At 42.7% G+C, this 21,328-nt stretch overlaps 1 protein-coding gene across 6 annotated transcripts in view; it reads right to left on the bottom strand.

Moving 5' to 3' along the window:
- The window catches only part of NDFIP2 (Nedd4 family interacting protein 2), a 155,461-nt gene that overhangs the window by 6,864 nt on the left and 127,269 nt on the right, over positions 1-21,328 (bottom strand). For 2 of the 6 annotated variants that reach the window (XM_056555576.1, XM_056555579.1), the window contains one exon: positions 7,705-7,810. The exons of 3 other annotated variants lie outside the window; for them this stretch is intronic. In XM_056555576.1, coding sequence (XP_056411551.1) covers positions 7,707-7,810 — 104 coding nt within the window. In that variant the 3' untranslated portion in view covers positions 7,705-7,706. Of the gene's footprint in view, positions 1-7,700; positions 7,811-21,328 lie in introns of those variants that run through there. One more of the 6 variants, XM_056555577.1, reaches the window with a different exon arrangement.

Below are 21,328 nucleotides of genomic sequence, written 5' to 3'. Positions count from 1 at the left end.
TAGCATAGCATTGATCAGTGTATGCAATCTACAGATTGCATGTAATAGTCCCCTATGAAGACTAAAAAAGTGAAAAAGAATGTGTAAATTATAATAAATATGAATTAACCCCTTCCCAATGAAAAAATTAAGTCACCCCCCTTATGAAAAAGTTGAAATAAAGGACCGCTATGTGGTGCCTTTAGATGTGCCTGCTCGGAGCAGCAATACGTTGCTGCTCCATGAGCTAGGCAGAGAGCGGCCGTGATGTGCGAGTACACTGCGCATGCACGCTGCGACTCGCACATCTCAGTGTGTTTGCCCGTAGCGGCGTATTGCCTCTCTGAGCAGGCACATCTTAAGTCACCACATAGCAGTCCTTCAGTGGCAGATCCCACTTTGCATCCCCATAAAGTTGTTAGGCCTCCTCTGTGCCCCCAAATATAGCTGTAGGCCCTCAACTGCCCCATATATACAGTGTCTTGTGAAAGTATTCGGCCCCCTTGAACTTTTCGACCTTTTGCCACATTTCAGGCTTCAAACATGAAGATGTAAAACTGTAATTTTTTGGAAGAATCAACAACAAGTGGGACACAATCATGAAGTGGAACGAAATTTATTGGATATTACAAACTTTGTTAAATAAAAAACTGAAAAATTGGGCGTGCAAAATTATTCAGCCTCTTTACTTTCAGTGCAGCAAACTCTCTCCAGAAGTTCAGTGAGGATCTCTGAATGATCCAATGTTAACCTAAATGACTCATGATGATAAATAGAATCCACCTATGTGTATGCAAGTCTCCGTATAAATGCACCTGCACTGTGATAGTCTCAGAGATCCGTTTAAAGCGCAGAGAGCATCATGAAGAACAAGGAACACACCAGGCAGGTCCGAGATACTGTTGTGGAGAAGTTTAAAGCCGGATTTGGATACAAAAAGATTTCCCAAGCTTTAAACATCCCAAGGAGCACTGTGCAAGCGATAATATTGAAATTGAAGGAGTATCATACCACTGCAAATCTACGAAGACCTGGCCGTCCCTCTAAACTTTCCGCTTATACAAGGAGAAGACTGATCAGAGATGCAGCCAAGAGGCCCATGATCACTCTGTATGAACTGCAGAGATCTACAGCTGAGGTGGGATACTGTCCATAGGACAACAATCAGTCGTATACTGCACAAATTTGGCCTTTATGGAAGAGTGGCAAGAAGAAAGCCATTTCTTAAAGATATCCATAAAAAGTGTTGTTTAAAGTTTGCCACAAGCCACCTGGGAGACACACCAAACATGTGGAAGAAGGTGCTCTGGTCAGATGAAACCAAAATTGAACTTTTTGGCAACAATGCAAAACGTTATGTTTGGCGTAAAAGCAACACAGCTCATCACTCTGAACACACCATCCCCACTGTCAAACATGGTGGTGGCAGCATCATGGTTTGGGCCTCCTTTTTTTCAGCAGGGACAGGGAAGATGGTTAAAATTGATGGGAAGATGGATGGAGCCAAATACAGGACCATTCTGGAAGAAAACCTGATGGAATCTGCAAAAGACCTGAGATTGGGACGGAGATTTGTCTTCCAACAAGACAATGATCCAAAACATAAAGCAAAATCTACAATGGAATGGTTCACAAAAAAACATATCCAGGTGATAGAATGGCCAAGTCAAAGTCCAGACCTGAATTCAATCGAGAATCTGTGGAAAGAACTGAAAACTGCTGTTCATAAACGCTCTCCATCCAACCTCACTGAGCTCCAGCTGTTATGCAAGGAGGAATGGGCAAAAATTTCAGTCTTTCGATGTGCAAAACTGATAGAAACATACCCCAAGTGACTTACAGCTGTAATTGCAGCAAAAGGTGGCACTACAAAGTATTAACTTAAGGGGGCTAAATAATTTTGCCAGCCCAATTTTTCTGTTTTTTGTTAAAAAAGTTTGAAATATCCAATAAATTTCGTTCCACTTCATGATTGTGTCCCACTTGTTGTTGATTCCCGCTTTGGTGCTCCACTGCTCCTCTGGTCTGGGGACCTATAGCTATGGCTCATAGCAGTAGGTCCCCGGTCTGCAGGGGCAGTGGAGCAACTAAGCTGATGGTAGTTACTGCCCACAGCAGCCCAGTGCCTGTGCTTCCCCTTTGCTGTCCTGCAGTAATGTCAGTCTACCATTTCTTTCAAAGTGGTCCAGACCAGTAACCAGTGGCTGTGGCTGCCATTACTGATTTTGTACTCCTGGGGGTACTTGTACCCCAGGTTGAGAACCACTTCAATAGTCTCCAACATAGGTTCTCTCACGGCCTAAGTGTCAAAGCGTCCAGTGATATTTTTCTGTACCATGGTCAGTATTATTCAGCATTCTGGTGCACCTCTGCAAAGCATATACACTGTTCTCCCATGACTGATCATGTTTACATGGAAACTCTTTATATTGGAGCATAAGCTACAATGAACGTGTGAGCACAATAACTTTGCAAGACATGGTCTGAATAAAGGCTGATAGGCTCCTTTCTTCTGCAAGCTTCATAAGCCACTTAGTAAAGTCAACAAAGGTGACATGCAGAATGCTCAGTTAAATTTGTGCTCGTCCATAACCTCAGATCACTCCCCCAAAAAGATGCCAATAATATACAGTGCTCCCTCAAGTTACAATATTAATAGGTTCCGGGAGGGCCATTGTATGTTAAAACCACTGTAAGTTGTGACTATTACTCTATGGAACCCTGAAAATTGGTTCTAAAGTCCCCAAAATGTATGGTTTCAAGTTACAATATTGTTTCAAGTTACAATATTGTAAGTTGAGGGATCACTGTATGGCAAAGACAATTCTTTATATTTTATTACCGTATATACTCGAGTATAAGCCGACCCGAATATAAACCGTTGCCCCTAATTTCACTCCAAAAACCCAGGAAAAGTTATTGGCTCGATTCTAAGCCTAGGGTGGGAAATACATCACCACCCCATGTCATCATCTAGAGCCCCGTCATCAACCCCCCCCCTTCATCATCACCGCCTGTCAATCCCTTCATCAGTGGTCTTCAACCTGCGGACCTCCAGATGTTGCAAAACTACAACTCCCAGCATGCCCGGAGTTGTAGTTTTGAAACCTCTGGAGGTCCGCAGGTTGAAGACCACTGCGGCCTTCGTCATCATCCAGACCCCCCTTTAGTTTTCTACTCACCTCCCCTCGGTAGGAAGGAAGGGTGAGCTGGTCCGGGCCATCTGTGCTGCAGGGACCGTCCGGTGGGGAGAGTTAGTCGTTCCGGGCTGTCCACTTTCGACGGGGACCCCTCTTCTCCACGCTACGGGCCTGCCCCGGACTAGTGACGTTGCCTTGATGACGACGCACAGGGACAGTGAAAAAGGACAGCCCGGAACGACTAACCCTCCCCACCGGACGGTCCCTGCAGCACAGATGGCCCGGACCAGCTCACCCTTCCTTCCCACCGAGGGGAGGTGAGTAGAAAACTAAAGGGGGGGGTCTGGATGATGACGAAGGCCGCAGTGGTCTTCAACCTGCGGACCTCCAGAGGTTTCAAAACTACAACTCCCAGCATGCCCGGACAGCCGATGTCCGGGCATGCCGGGAGTTGTAGTTTTGCAACATCTGGAGGTCCGCAGGTTGAAGACCACTGAGAAGGGATTGACATGCGGAGAGTTCCCTGGAGTATAAACCGAGGGGGGCGTTTTAAGCACGAAAATGGTGCTGAAAAACTCGGCTTATACTCGAGTATATACGGTAGCTATGTCCTGGTATGAAATGTTGCAGGATCTTTCCGAAGGTTACAAGATGCCCTTTACATTGGATCAACATGTCCATGTCTGGGAGCATAATATATATCATTACTGGCTAAATATTTAGCACTATAAGTAAAAAATATAAATGCAAAACTCATTCAGCTCTCCATGGTATAACATGATGTCTACCACAATGGAAATTGCTACTTTGTATGCTAATCTACCACCTAATCATTTCCAAACAGCTGTCACTGCAGGGCAAGGAAGTCCCAAGCTAGGAGGTGCCATGTTCCTGATGTATGGACCTAATAGTAATACTAGTGGGCTAGAACATTAAACATTTTATGGCATTTAACACATGGCTACTAATTTAACCTTCAATATCTTTTAAAAGAAAATCCATGGGAACTGGAGAAAATGTCTTGCTATATCTATCTATCTATTGTGTGTATATATGTATGTGTGTGTGTGTGTATATATATATGTGTGTATGTTCCAGCATCACGTCCAAATGGCTAAAGATATTACCATGAAACTTGCTTCACATGTTGCTTATATGTCAACAACAAACATGGGATAGGTGATTTAACCCTTGCCCACCCCCATTTACGAGTGTCAGGGTTTTTTATTTAAAGTCCCATACAAGTCTATGGGAAATACCGTATTTATCGGCGTATAACACGCACTTTTTAGGCTAAAATTTTTAGCCTAAAGTCTGTGTGCGTGTTATACGCCGATACACCCCCAGGAAAGGCAGGGGGAGAGAGGCCGTCGCTGCCCGCTTCTCTCCTCCTGCCTTTCCTGGGGTCCAGAGCGCTGCTGTCGGCCCTTCTCACCCCCTGGCTATCGGCGCCGCTGCCCGTTCTGTCCCCCTGACTCCTGCCAGGGAGAGAGAAGCGGCGCCGACAGCCAGGGGGAGAGAAGGGGCAGCGGCACCCATTGCCGGCGCCGCTGCCCCGTTGCCTCCCCCCATCCCCGGTGGCATAATTACCTGAGTCCGGTCCGCGCTGCTCCGCTGCTCCAGGCCTCCGTCGTGCGTCCCCGGCGTCATTGCTATGCGCTGAACGGCGCGGCGCATGACGTCAGAGCGCCGCGCTGCGCATAGCAACGACGCTGGAGACGTACGACGGAGGCCTGGAGCAGCGCGGACCGGACTCAGGTAATTATGCCACCGGGGATGGGGGGAGGCAACGGGGCAGTGGCGCCGGCAATGGGTGCCGCTGCCCCTTCTCTCCCCCTGGCTGTCGGCGCCGCTTCTCTCCCCCTGGCTATCGGCGCCGGCACCGATAGTCAGGGGGACAGAACGGGCAGCGGCGCCGATAACCAGGGGGTGAGAAGGGCCGACAGCAGCGCTCTAGACCCCAGGAAAGGCAGGGGGAGAGAAGCGGGCAGCGACGGCCTCTCTCCCCCTGCCTTTCCTGGGGGTGTATCGGGGTATACACGCGCACACACGCACCCTAATTTTTTCATGGATATTTGGGTAAAAAACTTTATAGGCGGGTGCGTGGTATACCCCGATAAATACGGTATGTGTTACTGCATAACTTCCAAACGGCTGGAGATATTTCGATACTTGGCCACATGATACTTACATGTCAAATAAAAATATGTAAAAGTTAAATTAACCCCTAACCTGCCCCCATATGTGAAGGATGGGGTTTTCAAGTCCCATGCAAGAAAACAAAGTATTTCTCACAGAAAAGGATTGCAGTAACACATGTTTTGCTATACACATGTTATTTCCCTTTGTGTGTTTTGGAACTAAACCAAAAAAAGGGAGGAAAAAAAGCAAATTGGACATAATTTCACACCAAACTCCAAAAATGGGCTGGACAAAATTATTGGCACCCTTCACTTAATATCTGGTTGCACACCCTTTGGAAAAAAGAACTGAAATCAGTCGCTTCCTATAACCATCAATAAGCTTCTTACACCTCTCAGCCGGAATGTTGGACCACTCTTCCTTTGCAAAACTGCTCTAGGTCTCTCTTATTGGAAGGCACCTTTTCCCAACAGCAATTTTAAGATCTCTCCACAGGTGTTTAATGGGATTTAGATCTGGACTCATTGGTGGCCACTTCAGAACTCTCCAGGGCTTTGTTGCCATCCATTTCCGGGTGCTTTTTGACGTATGTTTGGGGTCATTGATCTCAGACGCAAAACCAGCTTTCTGACACTGGGCTGTACAGTGCGACTTAAAATCCGTTGGTAATCCTCAGATTTCATGATACCTTGCACACATTCAAGGCACCCAGTGGCAGAGGCAGCAAAACAACCCCAAAACATCATTAAACCTTCACCATATTTCACTGTAGGTACTGTGTTCTTTTCTTTGTAGGTCTCATTCCGTTTTCAGTAAACAGTTGAATGATGTGCTTTACCAAAAAGCTCTATCTTGGTCTCATCTGTCCACAAGATGTTTTCCCAGAAGCATTTTGGCTTACTCAAGTTCATTTTGGCTAAATGTAGTCTTGCTTTTTTATGTCTCTGTGTCAGCAGTGAGTTCCTCCTGGATCTCCTGCCATAGCGTTTCATTTCGTTTAAATGTCGACGGATAGTTTGCTCTGACACTGATGCTCCCTGAGCCTGCAGGACAGTTTGAATATCTTTGGAACTTGTTTGGGGCTGCTTATCCACCATCCGCACTATCCTGTGTTGACACCTTTCATCAATTTTCCTCTTCCTCTTAGGAGATTAGCTACAGTGCCATGGGTTGCAAACTTCTTGATAATGTTGCCCACTGTGGACAAAGGCAAATCTAGATCTCTGGAGATGGCCTTGTAACCTTGAGATTGTTGATATTTTTACACAATTTTGGTTCTCAAGTGCTCAGACAGTTCTCTTCTCCTATTTCTGTTGTCCATGCTTAGTGTGGCACACACAGACACACAATGCAAAGACTAAGTGAACTTCTCTCCTTTTTATCTGCTTTCAGGTGTGATTTTTATATTGCCCACACCTGTTACTTGCCCCCAGGTGAGTTTAAAGGAGCATCACATGCTGGAAACAATCTTATTTTTCCACAATTTTGAAAGGGTGCCAATAATTTTGTCCAGCCCATTTTTGGAGTTTGGTGTGACATTATGTCCAATCTGCTTTTTTTCCTCCTTTTTTGGTTTAGTTCCAATACGCACAAAGGGAAATAACATGTGTATAGCAAAACATGTGTTACTGCAATCCTTTTCTGTGAGAAATACTTCATTTTCTAGAAAAATTTCAGGGGTGCCAACATTTACGGCCATGACTGTATATAGGACTTCTGGTGCTTTACTCCACAAGCTCCGCTCTGCATCTCCTGGTGAATGCGTCAGTCCGGCTGTATAAGCCACACCCTCCCTGTATTCCATGTCCCATCTCACAAAGACACGCCCACATTGTAAGCCACACCCCTTTATTTTCAGCTTACAATATCTATACCACAACGCAGCCCCACCTGAGGACTGGATATAAGGATAAGCTATGGGAACGGGATATGGGATTGGGATATGGGGTCGGGATATGGGGTCGGGATATGGGGTCGGGATATGGGGTCGGGATATGGGGTCGGGATATGGGGTCGGGATATGGGGTCGGGATATGGGGTCGGGATATGGGGTCGGGATATGGGGACGGGATATGGGGACGGGATATGGGGACGGGATATGGGGACAGGATATGGGGTCGGGATATGAGGAGGGGATTTGGGGTTGAGATACGAGGAGGGGATTTGTGGTCGGGATATGGGGGTCGGGATTTAGAAATGGGATATGAGGACAAAAGCTTCCTCCTTTGTTCCTTTTCCTCCCCCACAAGGATAAGGTAGCAAAGACCAGGCAGGGCCGGGTACTCAGCTAGTATGATATAAATAGAAGTTTTCAAATTTTAGTGGATTGCCATTTTACACTTTTACCAAGACTTAGAATGTTCTAATTTTCGTTGAATTTAATCCTTACATTCTTTATAAACTAAAAGCACCATCTGATCTTAGCAGGAGATTAACAACTTACCTCTAGTACAAGAAAAAAAATCTTGTTCTGTGATTTGCCGCCATACTTTCAGACATGTTTCGCACTTTGAGGTAATTGACAAAACCTCTAAAGAAAAGCAGCAGACCTAAAACAGAACAAAATATCTTTAGTTTAAAGATTACTAAGGCTGCCATCATACACAGCAGTTTTTTTTTGGCTTCGAGCCAAAGCCAGAAGTGGATCGGGTACAATGGAGAAGTATAAATCTTTCCTTTGTAGTTCCTTTTAATCCACTCTTAGTTTTGGCTGCAGTGGCAGTTTACCAGGAAGAAATTGCTGTGTATTCTGGTATCCTAAACAGAACATTTTAAAGTATTATACAAAAAAAATCCATGGGCTGTACTGCAGTTCAATCTCATTCCCTTTCAATACCAGACACAACCTACAGAAAAGGGTGGTGCTGTTTCTGGGAAACCAAACAAAAGACAACAAACCAGACTATTTATCTATTTTTTCCGATGAACATAACTACAGAGGTTTTCCTGTAAATTACTTTCTTCTGCAATCTCTATTTGTTGAGCAAAGAAACACAGTTGAATCCACACCTTTACACTTTCATAAAAAGGTGTAAGATGGTGCACAGGACTTAGAAAATGGTATGTGAAAATATTTTAGATAACATCTGGAGAAACTAAACGAAGAGGCTTCCAATATAGGGAATTGTCTTTCCTTTTGAAAGCCTTGAATATGGTAAATCTAAGTTCTTTCAAAGGTCCAGAAGAGACCTTGAGTACCCCAATGTGTCTTGGATTATTCTTAAAGGATTAGGGTTTCCTGTTGAAACCTATTTAGAATAGGAAAATGGTTCCCCTTATCTTAGAGATAACATTTCTAGACACTGTGGGGGAGATTCATCATTGCTTTTAGAGCATTTTTTTTGTCTATGTTTTGGCGCAGTTCAGGTGTAAGCAGCATATTTAGCGATTTTTATGCGTCTTTTGATATAGACAGTTTCACTCTTTTTGCCTACCCGTAGAACTTTTTCTTATTGCCCATGCAGTGGTCACGTATTTATCATTTGCGACTTATGTCAAAAGTCGCTATTTTGTGCACAAAGGTACCTTTTTAGGCGCAAAGCTACACCACATATCAGTAGGCGTGAGAATCACTTCTACCTTCCGCAATTCAACCTTTAACCTCTTGTGGACGACAGCATCCCACTCCCCCTCCCCCTCTAAGACATGCGCTCAGGAGCTGGGGACGGGTCATAGCTGGAAGGTCCTGGCGGCTATCTGCCACCAGGACCCACTTCTAATGCTAGAAATTACCGATCACGGTGATGCTCGACTTTAACTCCTTAGAAACCGCATTCAAATTTGATTGTAGCATCTACAATGCAAGTAAAAATGTCCCGACAGCTCTGTGAAAGTAATTAAAAACACCTAACCTGACAAATTCTGGACCCGGGAAAGTGTCTACTTCCCTCCCTCACAAGCGTCTAGAAAAAGTGTATGTGGTAGAGCTTTTCCCACCACAGTAGAGCTGCACAAATTCATCATCCTGCTGCATCTTCTTGATAAATAAGATGCACGCTAGTCAAACCCACCACCCAAATAAACATGGGAAAATAGCTCTACCATAGACATTCTTTGATAAATCTGGGCCTGTGTGTTTCGGAGAAGTCTGACCCTGTCACCACTTCTGTGCTGGTCATCCTACTTACCAGTTCTACTCTGTAATTGGCTGAGCAGGGAGTGGGAGGTCATCGGTAGAAGGAAGAACAGCACAAGAGCGGTGTATTCAGGAGATATAGTTAATAGTGAAGGCCTAACCGATCGCCGAGACCCCCACCAATCCTGAGAACGATAGTCACACGTCCTTCAAATATCCTTCAGCACGCATGCGCAGCCACACCTCTATTCAATCTTTACGGGACATCAAAACATTGCTGGCATCTGAGCTCAAGCGCTGCTGCTCCTCTAATTTACAGGACAATGGACCGTGGCGGTCAGGATTGTTGGGCGTCTAACCGGTGGGACAGGGTATAACTTTTGATGGGAATACCTTTTTAAAGCTAATATTTGCAAGATATGTAGAAAGTCCTGCTTGCCATTTGTAGTTAATATTAGGAACTGGTCAATGAACATGAAAGTCCTATGTTTTACAGGTTGAAGGCCTTTGTGTTGTGTTGGTTTAAGTAACTTTTTGCATCAATGCTTCCATAGTCATTATAAATATAGCTAAGAAAGGTGAAAAGCCTTGCCGTTCATTACATAAGGTTGAATAGCAAGTCAGTCTTCTCATAGGAAGGGATGTTTTATAGAAAGCAGAAATTGCTTCGTGAATTCCTTTGCGTTAGGTGCTCTGCCAGATTTTACAGAGAAGAATAGAAAGTTAGAAAATTCCTTAGTCATGACGTCTATGTTGGATGCAGAAGATCCTGAGGCCATTCTAATTTCTTGAATAAGGACAATTTCTTTAGTTTTTTGGAGTAAGGTAGACATAACCTTGAAACCTTTGTCTCTGTGCAGAGAATTTAAAAACACTCCTCAGATACGGCTTGGTAGATTTAATATTCAATAGTTCTTTCAATTTCCCCAAGTTCTGCAAGGTCATTCTGCACGTTGGTTGCTTTAGAGCATATGCCAACAGTTTCTAAGGCAGACATTTGGGCTTGGAGGGAATTGAGTTCTGCCAAGCAATGTTTTTTGCATCTAGTGCCTAAAGCTATTTGTTCACCTCTGATAAAGGCTTTGTGTCTGATGTTTCGCTCCTATTAAATAAGTCCCTGTAAGGCCTCAATGTGACGGAGAATATAAAGTAGAGTTGTATTAAGGGACCAGGTTAGGGAAAGTTAGGGAAACTTGATATGGGCACAGGGCATGGTCAGACAGGGTTATTCAACAAGGGTGCAGTGTGGGTATGGATACGTTCATACTGCTTTCGTGCTCCGTCCAATTCTGGGTCTGTTCCCAAAACAGGTCAGAGCACAACTCACCCCTTCGCGTCCCGACTGATTTCATTTACTTAAATGGAGTCCTTTGGAGATACGGAATTTTACAGACGTTCAGCGGAGGAAAAAAAATAGGACTGCATGTACCAGAGCACAACGGCAACGTGAACGAGCCCTAGAGGTAGGGTCACACACACAATGTATACGCAGCAAATTTCACACTGCGCAGCGGGTAATACACTGGGGAGACTCTACTGTAATTCTTGTTCCAGCTATTTAATTCACACCTTTTTTTTTCTCCTCACATTTTCAAAGGTCTTTTATGTCGCTTTGATAATATGTGAAAATTCATTTTCGCGCCACTTTAAATTTTTTCGCGCCAAATTTTTCTTGTTGTTGCGGCCATATTGGGTTGATCGGAAATCGGCAATTTTGGTGCTAAAATTGCCCATTTTTGTGCCAAATTTTACATCCTAGAAAATTCTGGCAGAAACATCTCACAAAATATTCCATGGTTACTAGTGCCCAGACAAGCGATGACTGTATAAATAAAACATTTCTGAGCTTAAATTTAAGTGACCAAAAAAAAAATATATATATTTTTTTATAATAAATCAAGAAGCTGGTGTGAAATTTTTGATGTAAACTGGACTCTCACCCCTTTGAAAATATCATGTAAAGCAGACGATATACGTGGACACGCCCACTTTTACAAAACTGATGTGAACAGTGTAAACCGCGGCACAAAGCTCTTTGAAAATGTGGTGGATACTTTTGGCGCGAAATCAAATTTTTTTTTGGGGCGCAAAATTCTTTGACAATCTCCCCCCCCAAACGTGTATTATTCTGTTAGCCTCCACACAGGGCTACCCCGCGACAGCCCTGTGTGTTCGGTGAGGTTTGGAGGCGGTGCTGCATGTCACAGTTAAGTCAGTGTGCGGCTCTGCCTCCAAAGCTAACTGAACACACAGGGCTACCGCCTTTGTGTCCGCTATCAGAAGAATATGCAGTGTATTTCCTGCTGAACAACAGATTTTGCGAAGTGCAAAATAAGCTGCGTATATGTTGTATGTGAGCCTACCCTAAGAGTCTCCCTGTAAAGAGTTGTAAATGTAATATATATATATATATATATATATATATATATATATATATATACACACACACATATATATATACAGTGATCCCTCAACTTACAATGGCCTCAACATACAATAGTTTCAGCATACAATGGTCTTTTCTGGACCATTGTAACTTGAAACCAGACTCAACATACAATGCTACAGACAGTAAAGATCTGTGAAACGTGTCAATGGCTGGAAGAACTGACCAATCAGAATGGGCATTTTACTGGTAAATCACCTCTATTACTGAAGTGCCTGCACTGACTGGCTGTCTGGTAGCGCCCCCTACAGTACAGGGAGAAACTACAAGTTCTGTACTACTCCTTACCTGTGCCAGGGTGAGTTGCTCCTTTGGACACCAATAAGGGCGGCTCCATTTGGGACACTGTGTGTACTGTATAGGACCCTGAAGAAGCTCCAGTCCTCTACATAAACCAGTGTTTCCCAACCAAGGTGCCTCCAACTGTTGCAAAACTATGACTCCCAGCATGCCCGGACAGCCAACGGCTGTCCGGCCATGCTGGGAGTTGTAGTTTTGCAACAGTTGGAGGCATCCTAGTTGGGAAACACTGACACAGACAGTGATTTACAGCTCCCAGCAGACCTTTCTTACCTTTATATGTAAGGACTTGCTTTATCTATATTAGTTATCTACTTATTTTTCTTTAATCCTCACTGTTTCCTATTTTTGGATGACATTTTGGTGGCTTCAGAACCAATTACCAGGTTTCCATAGAGTTCTGGTCTCAACATACAATGGTTTCAACATACAATGGTCGTCCTGGAACCAATTAATACTGTAAGTTGAGGGACCACTGTATGTATGTATATATATATATATATATATATATATATATATATATAATATTTTAACATAAACACAGTGAAAGTAGGTACAGTAATCACAATTTATTGCACATATGTCATTGGAATATCCCATTATTGTGGCAGCTTCTTCCTTCCCCTAACACCAAAATCCCAATTCTTCCCTGATGGTTGTTCTTTAAAAACTGGAACTCTATTTTAACCAGCCACTCTCTGTCCACTATCAATTATGGATACTTGTAATAATGGTAACATTCTCAGAACACCTTCCTACCGGTCACCCATATGATCACCAACTCCTCATGGTGCTAGGCTTTGATTTTACCGTATGCACAACCGGGCTCCAAAATCCGGTAGACCTACTGTATTCCCATAGCATCCTCATGGCTGTCCATCAGGAGTGCAGAACATTATACTTGGACTATAGAACATCTGTCGTATCCATTATTTAACAAACCACATTTTCAGGTCAGGATGATTTGAAGGTGAACTGATCTTGTCTTAACAGGAAAGGCATGTTCAATAAAACCGGCCCTTTTAATGATGTGCAGTAGGAAACGTAAGGTAGGATTATTTTCTATTGAATGAAAAGGACTTTGTTGTTTTCTTCATAGGATTCTTCATGTGACTACTGTAACGGTAATGTGGACCCTAGAGAAATTAGATTTTATTATCAAGCATCCGCATTCCTTCTATCCCCAGTATGGGATACATGGACTAAAAAATAAACTGAACGTAATGTATGGACTAGAAAAATGAATATTGAAACATTATATGTCTTCTGAAATACACCTGACAGATTCGATAAAAAAAGAAAAAACTCAAAAATTGGACTGTTATTTATTTTTTATTTTTTTTGTTATCAATCATTATAAATGTGAAATAGGTTTTAGCATTTGTAAGTCAAAGCCTGATGTGACCTCAAAATATAGAAAAATATATAGAGGGATAGCAAATTCTAGAACTGCAGAATAACTGGACAGAACTGCTGGTGAGGAATCTTTAAAGGGGTACTCCGGTGGAATCCTTTTTTTTTTTTTAATCAACTGGTGCCAGAAAGTTAAACAGATTTGTAAATGACTTCTATTTAAAAATATTAATCCTTCCAGTACGTATTAGCTGCTGAATACTACAGAGGAAATTCTTGTTTGCTATGGGGATTTTCTCCTACTCTGGACAGTTCTGACTAGGGATCGACCGATATCGATTTTTTAGGGCCGATACCGATAATCTGTGAAGGTTAGGACCGATAGCCGATAACTTATACCGATATTCCGGTATAAGTTATCGGCTATTTATCCCCAGCGACACCGCTGCAGATCACTGAATTAAAGCGGGTGCTTTAAATCAATGAACTGCAGCAGCTTTTGCGGTGCCATAGGCCGCCGCTGCCGCCCGCTTCTCTCCCCCTGCCTGTCCGGGGGTCCTCCTGAGTCCTATCATCGGATTATCGCCAAGGTAATTGCCAATACCTATAACGCCCAAAATCGTGAATATCGGTCGATAATATCAGCCAAACCGATAATCGGTCGATGCCTAGTTCTGACATCCCCATAGAAAACATATGCTGCTCTGGACAGTTCCTAAAATGGACAGAGAAGTCAGCAGAGAGCACTGTGCTCGTGATGTCAGCAGAGAGCTATGTGTTCCAAAAAGAAAATAATTTCCTCTGTAGCATTCAGCAGTTAATAAGTACTGGAAGGATTAAGATTTTTTAATAGAAGTAATTTACAAAACTGTTTAACTTTTTGGCACCAGTTGATTAAAAAAATAAAATAAAAAAAGTTTTCCACCATAGTACCCTTTTAATAGCTGAATGACAAAAAAAAGTTTGTCAAGGAACTGTATCAAGAAAAATGCTATGACAGCAAACAGCAGAAACAGGGGAATATAGCATTTTAACAACTTTTTGGGACAACTCGAAGATTTAGATTTTATGGAGAATTCATGATTTTAGGAATAAAAACTCTTAAAAGGGGTTATCCAGGAAAAAACTTTTTTTGATATATCAACTGGCTCCAGAAAGTTAAACACATTTGTAAATTACTTCTATTAAAAAAATCTTAATCCTTTCAGTACTTATGAGCTTCTGAAGTTAAGGTTGTTATTTTCTGTCTAAGTGCTCTCTGATGACACGTGTCTCGGGAACCGACCAGTTTAGAAGAGGTTTGCTATGGGGATTTGCTTCTAAACTGGGCGGTTCCCGAGACACGTGTCATCAGAGAGCAGTTAGACAGAAAAGAACAACCTTCACTTCAGAAGCTCATAAGTACTGAAAGATTTTTTAATAGAAATAATTTACAAATCTGTTTAACTTTCTGGAGCCAGTTGATATATTTAAAAAAAAAAGTTTTTTCCTGGATAACCACTTTAAAGCCATTTGTTGCAATATGGTAACAGCCATTACCATGAGAACAGGAGCACTGGGGACCATTCGTTATTGAGATGCAGATTACATATGTTTATAATGGAGAAAGAGAATGAAGAAGATGACTGTGGATAAGATTAGAGACAGGTGCTGGTCAGACAGCAGATTATGGAGGATAATACAATATTTCCCTAGTCAACACAACAGGGTGTCCAGAACTTTGTAAAAAGTAATCTTGTTAAATGCAAAGGATTGGAAACTATTATTTCTCTAGTAAATATTCCCGAATATATTTTTGGAGTGAAGCGGATACAGCGGATGTGCTGTGATCTGGAAGCATGAAGGCTTTTACTATGCCTGGCTGAGCATGGCATAATGTCCTATGCATGTCAAAGAACAGCTTCCTGACTAGCAGACACACCACACAGCCTTAGGGGTCGGTATCGCTCCTATATTCCCAGGAATGCCCTTTTAGTATACGGCAAAGAAGTAGCTGCCAAAAAAAAGTCTAAATCTGAAATATAGGTATGCTGCAAGCAAGATATGTCATACAGAAAGGAGACACTCCAGAAATCTCCTCATTTTAACTCGATATTTCCTAACAAATGTGTTTGGCCTGCAGCATTTTGTATAATGCATAAGCTGCTTTCCATAGAGAAACAAATAGGTTATATGCTACATGCTTTCTTTAGAAACAAAAGCCCAAAGCAGCCACTAACTATTAATACTTGTGTAAATAAGTCATGGCGTACTGTCCAGCAGGATAGCAGCAACTTGAACTATTCTCTATAAAAGGGGTTATTAGCATCAGACATCCCTCAGCTCATCTGAATAGTGATAGCAAAGGGTTAATAGTCAGGGAACTAGAAGCTGTCAGACTTAAAGGGGTACCCCACTCGCCGGCGTTCAGAACTAAATGTTCCGAACGCCATTTTCACGCTGAGGGGGTTGACCCATTGACTCGCATTGAGGAGGCGTGGACGTAACATCACAAGGGGCGTGGTCGACCCCCGCAGCGTGAAAACGGCATTCGGAAGCCCTTTGAAGCAGCAGGATGTAAGGGGTCTCTGGTCCCATATATGAGATAAGAGATGCCCCCACCTGCTGTGATCATAGGGGAGGGGGGTGAAGGATGAAGGCTTTCCCTTCCAGAAAGGCCAATATAAGAACGGAGATACTGGTCAGGGTACAAGCTGACAAGACCATCCTAAGAACAGCTGGAACTCACTCTCATGGACTGCTATATCATCATGCTGTAAGAACTTCATCTTTTGTTTTCTGAACTTGTCTTGCCAAACTCTTTTATATATTTTTGTACCTGTATGTCATTTGTTTCTGTATTTTTATATATATATAGCACTGTGATACCTTTTATCAGATTAAATGTTTAATTAATCAGCTCTGGTCTTTGATCTCTAAATATATGAGCTCACCTTTCTGAAGGAAGCTCTGGTGAAACATGTTTATCTAAGGGTTAATTTGGTGACTTGCTGGGACTAGTAGTGGATACTCTGGTGGCCTTAACCCTTGCAACATCACACTCTCTCTAGCCTCTTAGCTGGACTGATAGGGTGTGATCGTGACAGATGTGTTCACATATTGCACTTGTATGGTATTTTTGTTGCCGTTATACCAGACAGCAACACAAAGATTTTATCAAATACCTCAAATCTTGCAATATGAATAACACTAACACAGCCGATCACATGACGGCAGTAATAACTATCCAGGCAATACATATAATGGAAGTGAAGTGTGTATTGTAGGTAGTACAAAGAGACCTGGCTACTAGTTTCATGCTGCCCGCATCCTGTAGGCTACCTTATCACACCCCCTTATAAGCCCCTCTAAGCGTCTGCGCTAATTCAGAGAAATTATTATTATAAATTCAGCTGGGAATAGGGCTCCAAGTCACCCGGGTGGTCCCTGGAGACTTCTCCCTGCTGTGGCAGCCTTGACTGACAGATCTCCACTTATTTGTGTATTGGGAGTAATTTATTAAGTTGCCAGAGATGTCGCTATTCCCAGATGCAGTTATGAGGATTCCTTAAATGGGCACTGTCAGATTCAAAAACTTTTTATATGTTGTACATCTTGGCAATACATTAACCTTTCTAATATACTTCATAAGAAAATGTAATCTCCTTTTAAATGAAATCATGGCTTATAAAAATTTTTTTTTTTAAAAGACCACTAGGGGTCCCCATACCATTCAGAATATAATCCTGTCCGGCTGCAGCATCATCTTTGTCCAAGCTGAAGCACAGGCATGTACAGAGGCCAGTGAGTGTGGGGCTAGCACTTCTTTGTGCTCACTCCTGTCCTATTAGACTGCAGCATGAAAATAGAGAGGCGAGGGGTTAAGGAGCAGTCTGTAGTGATTGGATGAAGAGACCAAGCACAACAGTCTCAGGGAGGAAGAGGAGTCATGCAGAGTGAGAACACAACCCCTCCAGAGCACAGAATGACAAACCAAGTGAGCAGTATTTGTGAGAGAAATATAGGTGCTAGGCACATAAAAATTATATTTACATGATCAGTAATGTATAACTTTTTTAGGGGGATATGACAGGTACTCTTTAAAGCCATTTAGAATGAATTATATATCTTTGTGATAAGGGAGGCTGTCCCTGATTCATGCTGCACGTGGTATGGGTAGTGACAGGTTCCCTGCCTGATATATCCCAGATGAGTTAAAATTTAGATAAATACACAAGATAAAAAGCCTTCTGTAAAAAACTAATAAAATCAACGTGGCCACAAGTCAATGGGATGGCCCTTGGTGGAGACTGACAGAACTCTCTATACATAAATAGATCTATCAAGGGAGGAGACCCCCTACTAACCAAACATTTATGGCCTATGCTAAGGATAGGTCATTATGTCCCGTAGAACCGCTTTATCAAGCCATTCTTCACTGAAAAGACAAAAAAGGTGTAACTACAGTTTACCCCAATAACCCGCAGACTTGAAGGGCTCAGATGTTTTGTGTGCTCTCACACCTAGAGCTGCTGGCCATCTATTTCTGCTTTTTTCTTTGTAAAGGAACATCCACATGATCGGTCCAGACAGAGCTAAAGCAGCTATATGTGAGAGTAAGGCTGCATTCACATCACAATTGCAGCCTACGGCTGCCGGACAGGAAAAACGGGTGCTCGGGTATCCAAGCCAGACCCGGCCCCCTTCTCATTCATTTGAATGAGCCGACTGCAGTCAAACAGTGACTCCGGTCGGCTCATTTTTGCCCCTTATCCGGTTTTGTGACCGTACCTAAAACCGTAGTATACTACGGTTTTAGGTCCCGTCACAAAAGCGGATACGGGGCATAAATGAGCCGACTGGAGTCACTGTTTGACTCCGGTCAGCTCATTAACCCCTTAAGGACCAAGCCCATTTTCACCTTAAGGACCAGGCCAATTTTATTTTTGCGTTTTCGTTTTTTCCTCCTTGCCTTCTAAAATTCATAATTCCTTTATATTTCCATCTGCAGACCCATATATGGGCTTGTTTTTTGCGTGACCAATTGTACTTTATAATGAAATCTTTCATTTTACCATAAAATGTACGGCGAACCCAAAATAAACATTTTATAGGGAGGAAATTTAAATTAAAACTACAATTTTGCACATTTTGGAGGGTTTTGTTTTCACACTGTACACTTTACGGTAAAAATGACATGTGTTCTTTATTCTGTGGGTAAATACGATAGAAATCATACCCATGGCTAGATACTTTTATATTTTTGTACTGCTTTAAAAAAATCTAGAATTTTTTGTACAAAATCAGTACTCTAAAATCACCCTATTTTGACCTATAACTTTTTCATTTTTCCGTATAAAGGGCAGTATGAGGGCTCATTATTTGCGCCGTCATCTGTACTTTTTATCGATACCACATTTGCATATATAAAACTTTTAGATAATTTTTATATATATTTATATATATATATATATATATATTATATATGTGTTTTTTTTTTTACATTTACGCCATTCACCGTACGGGATCATTAACATTATATTTTGATAGTACGGACATTTACGCACGCGGCGATACCAAATAGGTTTATAAAAAAAATTATTTTACGCTTTTTGAGGGTAAAATGGGAAAAACTGACAATTAAAATTTTTATTGGGGGAGGGGATTTTACTTTTTATTTTTACATTTTTCAAATTTTTTTTTTTTACACTTTTTATGTCCCCATAGGGGACTATCTATAGCAATCATTTGGTTCAGTGCTATGAATAGGACACAGCACTGATCAGTGTTCAGAACAGAGCAGAAGACCCCGGGAGACGGCCGGAGCCAGGTGAGGGGACCTCTGGCCGCCATGCTGGACCATCGAATCGCCGCGGCAGCGCTGCGGGCGATCCAATTATCCATTCAAAGTACCGCACTGCCGCAGATGCCGTGATCTGTATTGATCATGGCATCTGAGGGGTTAATGGCCGACATATGCGCGATCGCGGATGTTGGCCGTTACCGGCAGGTCCCTGGCTGCTGCTAGCAGCCGGAACCTGCTGTGCATGACGCGAGCACCGTTCCGATGCTCGTGGTCATACACAGGACGTAAATGTACGTCCTGGTGCGGGAAGTACCACCAAACCAGGACGTACATTTACATCCGTGGTCGTTAAGGGGTTAAAGTGAATGGGTTTCAGCACCGGTCCGACTGGGGTACGTAGTGCCCGGTTTTCCCATCCCCCAGCCGGATCCGGCAGTCGTAGGCTGCAATCATCATGTGAATGCAGTCTAACCTAGCAAAGTTCTATCCATATCTCAGCTTTCGACTGTAACATGGAAGAGAAGGGGGAGGTGGCACTGGTGACAACTGCAGTCACACCTGGATTATTAGGTTTCAGAGGTGTGGGACCAGCACTTGTCTCATTTATAACATTGGGCAGGTGTAGCTGACAGGCTGCTGATCTGTTCTTTACCGGCTCTACAGTCACCATATAATACAATGCCACATTCATAATTAGAATGATAAGACTTGTCTTGTTCCTTCCCTTTCAGGCTGTCTTCGGATCTCACTCGCAATCTTTATGGGCTCCTAGGTGAGAGTTATGCTATCATTTCTGCTACAGTTTGCATATGGACAAAGAAAGAAAAGTGGCATAATATGCGTAAAAACATTTCATTTTTCATTTTAGTGGCATTTCAGAATTCACTGCCTGCTGTGTGCTTTCCTAGCTAAATCTGGTTATAGAACTTGCTTAAAACATATAAAAGTTCTCATAAATATGTTTTATAGTCACTGAACTAGGACTGCGGTGGGAATTGGCTTTTTCTTCTGCTATAAATATCAGATATGCAGCATCCATCCATCTTTGTGATTCAGGAGAGAACATTACAATCTGTACACTGATAAAACTTACAATATCAAGCCAAAGCACAGCTGTGCACAGCATGGACCGCGCTTCACCCCAGCTACATGTTGCTCCTACCGGAGAGAAACGTGCATCCCTAACTACAACTTGGCAACTCAGACGCCGAAACGTGTTCTCTGCAAAGCTATTTTATATAGGCTTTCACATAAACAAAAAAACAAACAAAAAAAATTGTATTCTATAAAATATAACGGGCACAACCAGATGATCAATGGAAAGAATCCATCATCTCCCATCCAAAATAACTTCCCCCGAGGATGGGGCATTAACAGGGTTATCCAGTTTTTATACAAATTACGCCTACACATTGTGCAAGCGTCTCATCTACTCTGTCAGTGAAGGGACACATTCTTGTTTATGCTGAGGTTTTACTGGGACAACCCTAGATCCTACAGCAGTGTTTCCCAACTAGGGTGCCTCCAGCTGTGGCTAAACTACAGCTTCCAGCATGCCTGGACAGCCGAAGGCTGTCCAGGCATGCTGGAAGTTGTAGTTTGGCCACAGCTGGAGGCACCCTAGATGGGAAACACTGTCCTACAGTATATCTTCATCACCGAAGCAGAGCCAGAGTGGAGAGCTACTGTAGGCAGTGGCCCCCATCCATGTAAAGCAATATATATATATATACGGTATATACACAGATGCTATGTAACAGTACATAAATGGCTGGAAGTGGGAACGTATGGCAATCCTCAGTCCAGTCGGGAGTTTATGAGGCTGGACCCGCACTGATCCATGTAATCCTCTGCAAGGGGGAGAAATAGCCTGCACCAGAAATCTTCTTTAAAAAATACATAAACAAACAACTGTCTTGCATGGCTTGCAGCGCTTTATCCGTGTGCTTTTTCCCCCTGCTTTATAAATTGGAAGCGCTTGTCCTAAATGTCTAAAGATGCGCCAGATTTTCACACAATTAGGTAGATTAAATGTATTCTCCCCCATAAGCATTTACATCAAATGCATCACAGCCAAGGGGTATATAGAGGCTAGTCCTGGATTACAG

Source organism: Hyla sarda, chromosome 2, assembly GCF_029499605.1.
Source record: "Hyla sarda isolate aHylSar1 chromosome 2, aHylSar1.hap1, whole genome shotgun sequence".
NCBI lineage: Eukaryota > Metazoa > Chordata > Amphibia > Anura > Hylidae > Hyla > Hyla sarda.
The sequence above is the reverse complement of the archived record's forward strand: the minus strand, read 5'-3'. Positions and strand labels throughout refer to the sequence as shown.